General features: G+C 38.6%; 1 protein-coding gene across 2 annotated transcripts in view; it reads left to right on the top strand.

The window, feature by feature from the left end:
• ssh1b (slingshot protein phosphatase 1b) overlaps positions 1-3,398 on the top strand; it is a 19,510-nt gene extending 16,112 nt beyond the window's left edge. For both annotated transcript variants that reach the window (XM_014031665.1, XM_014031666.1), the window contains one exon: positions 595-3,398. In XM_014031665.1, coding sequence (XP_013887119.1) covers positions 595-1,128 — 534 coding nt within the window. In that variant the 3' untranslated portion in view covers positions 1,129-3,398. The remainder of the gene's footprint in view (positions 1-594) is intronic.
• The last annotated feature ends 3,873 nt before the right edge of the window (positions 3,399-7,271 follow it).

The raw sequence follows: 7,271 nt of genomic DNA on the forward strand, positions 1-7,271 counted from the left end.
AATAATAATAATAATAATAATAATAATAATAATAATTTAAAAACTTACATTTGTTGCAGTGGATAACTCAGGATTACAGTAAATTTACGCAGCTTTCAACAAATAACCTGAGCCATAGTCATAGTTTTAACCAATCAGTGCAGAGTAGGGCAGGTCAGGTGAAGCACCACAGCTCCTCCTGTCCTCACCGAACATCAGGACCTGTTCACATCCCCTCCTCCCAAACTGAGCTGCTGAACCTCTAATATCATTACATCTCCATGTATTGTGGACATGAATGTAGGTTAAACATTTAATCAACTTTCTTTCATTGATTCTGACTCAACAACTTCTATGTTGTTCAGTTTTTCTTTGAATTTACATGATATTAAACCTGTTTATTGGTAACATTTTGTGGAAGCAGCTGGTAATTGCGCATGGTTTTTAAATTTGAGGAAATTGGTACTGGAAAGTCCTTGAAAGGTCCTTGAATTTGTTGTTGACCAAGGTGTTGAAACCCTGGTCATAAAATCACATATTTTTTAAACTTTGGCTTTATTTTGAATTAAATTTTCTTGTCGTTGCTAACTCTGTTCTGTTCTTTAATCCTTCCAGGACAGTGCCAGCGCAGGAAACCCTTTAAAAGTGAAGCCTTCCTATCAGTCCTGCAAAGACTGCCTACGTCTGCCACAGGGGCGGCGCTGCGACCGCCCCGCAGGAGGCCGCTCCCACCGCATCAACCCCTCCCGCCACTGCTCCGTCCCCTCCATTTGCATAGATCCCCCCGGGACGCATTTCCCCTCGGCCCCGATGTTCCACTCCCTGTTGACACCCGCGGTCCTCCAGCCTAACCCGGTGCAGCCCTGCGCCACCTGCACCCTCGGCGAGGCGTCGGCTCCTCTGAGCGACCACCAAAAACTTTTCTCGCCCATGAGCTGCGAGGAGGAGACGCCTCCCGACGGCGGCTCGGCGCCGGCGGAGGACATGGACGAGCAGCAGGAGGTAATATCAAGTACTGAGGCCGACGGGTTGAGGTTCGGTGGTGCAGGCGAGCTGCGAATGCCCGGACTGGGAATCAAATTCGGCGTTGAGCTGAAGCTGCCGAGCCTGGCCATGGAGAGCCAGCTTCCAGTCGGGCCTCTGCCTTAAACCAGGACCTCTCGCGTGGACTCGATGGAGTTAACACTGCCTCAACGACTACGACGGCTGCAGAACATTTGATGACCCCTGCTGTGATGACCTCTACTGTAACGCCCTTTTCTTCATAGCTTCATCCGAGTCTCCAGTTTTCCCCGTACATCTGCAGGGAGGCGCTCGGCATCAAAGATCCAGATGAGGCTGGTCCTTGTCGCCCGTTGATAAAGACCTGGACGGTTCTGGCCAACATGTTCTTCACCTGCCTCTTAAATCTAAAATATCTGGGCTCTTTAAGCCTTGCTGCCCCAGCACACATGCAGGTTCACTCCATCCCAGCGGCGCCGCTGCCGTCTTCCCTTCAGCAGACAGGTTTTTGTTGGATCTAGTTCTCGTTCCAGACTGTGCTACACTCATTTTAAACCCATCTGAAGTAACTGTATGCTGCATGTTTTCAGTACAACTCGGCAACAGTGCTCATTAAGGCAAATATTTACAGCTAGGCTCATTAGCACATCTAAAACATGTTTCATTTTCGTTAGCAGCAGCTTTTGCATCATTACAGGGAAAGCATCGTTTTACGTGACCAGCTCTTCTCTGTTAGGAGTCCTGCTTCAGTCTTCAAGCATTTTCTGCTGTTTTGGTCAAAGCTGATTCTGTCCTCTGTTCCCCGAGTCCAGTTCACTCTGATCTCCTCCATTAGAGTTAATTCAATTTTGTACTTGCAGTGCTCAGTTTAGCCCATGAATGAGTGCTGCAGGGTCACACTGAACACATGCTTAACAAATGTCAGTCATTTTTAATTTGAAGTTGTTTTTTGTTTGTTTTTTTGTCTTTCAAATAAGAAAGAAAAAAGAAGAGTCAGATTCCAGAAACTAAAACAGATGCAGTGCTACTGATCAAAATGTAAAAAACTTCATTTTATCGTCTTTTAACTTATACAATTAGACACTTGGAGTGAATTTTTCTCACATGTCTAAAAGAACACTAGAAGAGAAAACCATTACAGAAGTCAAACCTTAAACCAAAACTGGATTTTCTTCATGTTTTTGATCTCTTTTCCAGTTGCAGTTCTCCCCCTCAGAGGCCTTTCAGATAAACAGTTCAGCCGTTTGAACTTCTTGACGTAAATGTAATTTATTGTTCAGTGAGCTAAATTAAAATTTAAGTAAACGTAATTTGTAACATTCCTAACTTCTTTCAGGAGATTCCCTTCATATTAAAATACAATAAAAATCCACCTTTTATCCAACAGCTGAAGCGTTTAGGATGCAGGTTTTGGCTTCCAGACGATCACTTTGTTTTCATCTTCTCCCTTCATTGGACTCTTTACTCATTTTGTGGCTCCACAGTGGGTTTTTATCTGGTAATTTATGATGCGCTCTTATTGTTTAAGGCACGCTGGGTGTGCTGCTGCTGACTGTGTGCAGGAGAAACGTGTGGGAATTGAACTGTGTTCCGAGCACTTCAGGTTAAAAAGAAAACTGTGGAAAGAACGAATGACAATTATTTCCCTGTATAAGAGGTTATTTTTCTTTAATTATTATTTTTCATTAGAGTAGCAGAGCACCACAAATCATCCTGTGTTCCTTTTCCTCCTTAAACTCAATCTGATGGAGCTAAAAAAAAAATTTTTTATATATTTAGTTTTGTTTGGGTTTATTTTTCTTGCCATGTTCAGGGAGTTACTGTTGTCACTGATGTCAGCATTATTTGACAAAAAGAAAAGCTGCAACTAAGTGTTACCATATTTTGGGAATAAATATTCAGTCTTTACAGAACTTTGGTTTTAAAAAATTCTATCACTTTAGTTTGGTTGGGTCGCAAACACTGATCACTAATTACACACAGCGACATCTCATGGTTGAGTTGCGAATTTTAACCAAATTCCTTCCTTTTTAATTGTGGGGGAAAAAAGGCAGCTGTAGAAAATGTGAGAAATTGCAGTCAGTGTTATATTTTTCTGTCTGGGCTATTGTGTGAAAGTTTCCTCAGCATATTAGAAACATGAACTTGTCTTCACTACATTTAACAGTAAACACTGGAGTCTGTTTAATCAGCAGCTGCTTTTGGTGTCATTTTAAAATGACACGAATGGTTCATAACTTACAAGAAATTTAAGTAAAAAGGCTGAATAATGTAAAATGTTCAAATTTTGTTTGTTTGCTCTTATTTATTGTATTTTTTCTGCAGGTATGTGTTCATGTAAACTTGAGAAACTTAAGATTTTTAAACAAAATAAAGTCACAATAAAACTGCTTAAAGAAAGTCAGGTGGCACAAATAGTTTGTGTCAAATCTGGATCATTTTAAACTCATTTTGATTTTACTCTTTATTTTTTTATTAGTAGGAATACTTATCATTTTCTAACTTAATTTAGTTTTTGCTTCTGTCTCAGTTTAAAGTGACTTTTCACAACATCAAAATGATAATTCAGATCATTTTTTGTGGGGTTCTGTGAAAACAAATAATATTTTCTGTGCTGCAGATGACTCTTTGGACGACCTCTGTTGTTATTTCTGACTGAACTGATGAGCTAATGACCAGTCCAAGTGAGACCACGCTAAAAATAAATTAACTCTTCACTATCGTTACATAATTATTCATGTGAATTATATTTTATTAACATTTAAAACAGTCAATTTCACAGTTTCATTTTCTTTACTCTCTGATTAATTGAAAGCACAAGGTGCGGCAGCTAGCTGTAGCACTTCCAGCAGTTTACTAATCATGTTTTTGCCAGAATAAACTTGTAATTTGAATTTAAGGGTAGTGTAAAATTATTGTAAAATAGAATTTTAAAGAATGTCAGTAATCCACTTTGGGTCTTCTTGACCCTGTTCAGACTAGCTGTGAGCTTTTCCATCCTGTCAGAGTTCAACTCAATATCTCCAAAGAGTTATCTACTACAGGTAAGATATTGTTTGTAACCTTTTCTTTAAAAAAAAAGAAACACTAAACAAGTCAACCTGAAAAAATATGCTGAAAGGTGTGCAGCCGTGTTGTCATTTTACAGCTGTTTGTTTTAAAACTAACACACCTCATGCTTTAGACCAACATGTAAACACTTTCTGATTTATTTTCCCGACACATTAACATTTCTGACTGATGAGCTGCTCCACATTCGTGTGATAAAATCCTTGTGTCCCTGGACCACAGCACCACATAACTTTGGTTTGTTTTTTGTAATTTTTTTTTTTTTTTTTTGCTTTTTCTATTGAAGTGCCTTAACTTCAGCCATAGCTCTGCTGGAAAAGCACAGCAGCCTTCGCAGAGCTTCTGTGAGCGTGTTGATGGTATTTGTACTTTCCTTCCCTCCCTGAGTAGTTAGGCTTCTTGCAGTGTTTCACTTGGCACATAAATACTGTATGCAAACGCACGTTACGCACACTCTAGCTTCCGCTCCATCTGCACTCACTAATAGACTTCCACTTATTATTGGCCAATGATATTTCCGTGTTTGAAATTGGGATGGCTGAAGAACTTTTATTTATCGGAATGAGAAGTATCATTTGCATTGAAATATTAGATAATTTGTCTTTAAAATGTACCAGTCTGTGCGCATCTTTCCTCTAACCTACATTAGCTTGCAGACGTGGTCAGTATGAAGTAAGAACAACAATGCTACTGTGTATTAAGAAGTACTCCTGAGTTCTTGTGTTTTATATTGTATCTTAAATGACCCATCCAGGCAAGTGATTGCATTTAAAGTGACTTTTTTTTTTTTCAGTTTTTAACTGGATAAATTCCAGGAAACAGGCATCAAAAAGACAATCCAGTTAAAAGCCGATTATTGTGGACGCTCAGACGTGTTATAATTTAAAGAAGTCTTTGTATTTATTGAGCACAAGTCTATCCCAAAGCTTGTAAGGCTGAGTGGAAAATGGGGGGGGGGGGGGGGGCTCCCTGGGAGTGAAGTGAAAATCTGTACTTTTTTTAAGTAATTTTATGTACTATATTGTACAGTGCCACTGTATGTGTTTGCACTTTTTTTTACGTTTTGTTAAGTTGTGTCCGATGAAAAACAAAAATAAAACTTTTTTTGCATCATCTTTGCAATGAATAGATTTTTGCATGGCTAAATATAGCAGCTAATTCTCATATTGTAAAAGGAGTGGGCATTTTGGTTCTTTGTTATAAACCCCTGAAATAAAAGATTTTAATGCAACAAATAACATAGGTGTCAAAACCATTTGGCCTTTCTTAAGCTTTTATTTGGCCCCAAAGATAATATTTTGAGAGTAAAGTAGGATTAGCTTTTCCTTTTGCTTAAAAAAACTGTGCATACTGTACTTAAATTAAATTTTATGACATATGGGCAACTTTAAAGCTGTGAAAATAATGTTTTCTTTTGTTTTTGGACTCATCGTGTAGTTGAGTTTGACGCCTCATTCTGTGGAAATTAAAGAAATAGTTAAACTAGTTAAGCTCCAAGTCCGAAGCCCTAAAACAGATCTGTCTGCTTTGACTGTCTCTTTTAGTCAGACGGACCAAACTGAAAACATTTTTATTGAATTATTCAAATGAAGTCAGGCTGACATGCTGGAGGAGCCTCCAGATGGGCCAAATCCTACAGGACGACCAGCAGGCAGAGCATCAGCTTCAGTAAGTATACGGTTCTTTTAGAAATTTTGATTTGAATTAAGTGGTTTATTTTTTTTATTTTTTATTTTTTTTAGATATAAAGACTAGATTGTCAATTCTGCTTTTAATTTGAAATGCTAGGTTAGGAAAAAGTTTTTAAGAGGTGATTTCTGAAGTTAAAAGCATTAAAAATGTGCAAAGCATGGTATGTTATACAGGTGTGTTTATGTACATGGGTCAGAGGGAGACTGTTTTTTAAGTTTGTTCACTGCATCAATTACCTGCTGCAGCGCACCTTTGTCTCTTAGTGCCTGTGAGCACTGCTTTACATGACAGCATGTAAATTTTACCGTCCGAGCAGATCTGATGTCTGAAACATTTCCATTTGAGCTCCCAGCAGAGAGCAAACGCTACATCAGAAGGACAGAGGGTGGAAAAAAACAAGGCTCTGTTCTGAGACAGAGATAATAGTTTGGGTACTCTTAGTCACAAGCCTCTTATAAATGGTTTGCTTACTGTTGGAGGCATGAGAGAGAGGGACAGGAAGGTGGGGGGAGGTGGGTTCACAAGCCACAGATGCCTCCCACTGCTGCCGTTCTAACCCATCCACTCCAAAATAATACTTTACACATGCAAAAACTTCCTGTTTGATTAAAGAAAAAAACAGGATGTACAGGTTTTGACAAATGACTCAACAAGTGAATATATTTTGAGTTCTTAAACATTCAGTTATACAAACAGGAAAAGCCTTTCTGCAGACTTTCCGCATACCATAAGGAACCCTCTCCTTTGGGTACCATAATGAAAATTTATGGGCAGGTCAGAGAATAAAGTCATTTTAATTTATGACTTAAAAAAAGTGAAGAGTCTCTGCACTTTGAGTTTAAAATGGCTAAACCAGAAGACAGAACGCACACACTGAAGATGTTCCCCTCACTACAAAACCAGTCGTGTCATGAGAGGAACCTCATTCTAATATTTGATGTGGTAGTAGCTGAGAGTCATTCACAACACTTGTTCTGGGTGAGACATCAGTCACATCAATATAAGATTGTTTCCTAAGCTTAAAACACCTGTAACTCATGTCTTAACATTAACGATCTTAGTCAAAAACTAAGGTGGCAGGATGACATGCATTTCTTATAGGGACACTATAGGCCTTTAATTTATACAGTAAATTTCCTATAAATGTGCAGCCAAGAGCTGTCAATAGAAAGAGAGAGGACAATAATAGGGGTGCAACGATACAAAAAATTTACTATTCGGTTCGGTTTGATACTTTAGTCTCACGGTTCGATATATTTTCGATATAACAAAAGAGAAATGTCAATGCTTTTTTTAACTTGTAATTTATTTAAATTAATTATGAACAGTTGTTTAACCTCAAAATACAGTTTTCAAATTAAATGTTGCTGAAACAGCAAGTTTCTCAGTGGACATGCGCTCAAAAATGCAGCCTAGGTGGAGTAGTCGAACACAGATCCACTGATCCTTCAACACAGAGCATCTTCAGAAGACATGTTGATAAAATAAATGTTAAAAATCTGTATTGTTCGATACAAGTGTGTGTTGAA

The sequence above is a fragment of the Austrofundulus limnaeus genome, unplaced genomic scaffold (assembly GCF_001266775.1).
Source record: "Austrofundulus limnaeus strain Quisiro unplaced genomic scaffold, Austrofundulus_limnaeus-1.0 Scaffold1298, whole genome shotgun sequence".
In the NCBI taxonomy this organism is placed as follows: Eukaryota; Metazoa; Chordata; class Actinopteri; order Cyprinodontiformes; family Rivulidae; genus Austrofundulus; species Austrofundulus limnaeus.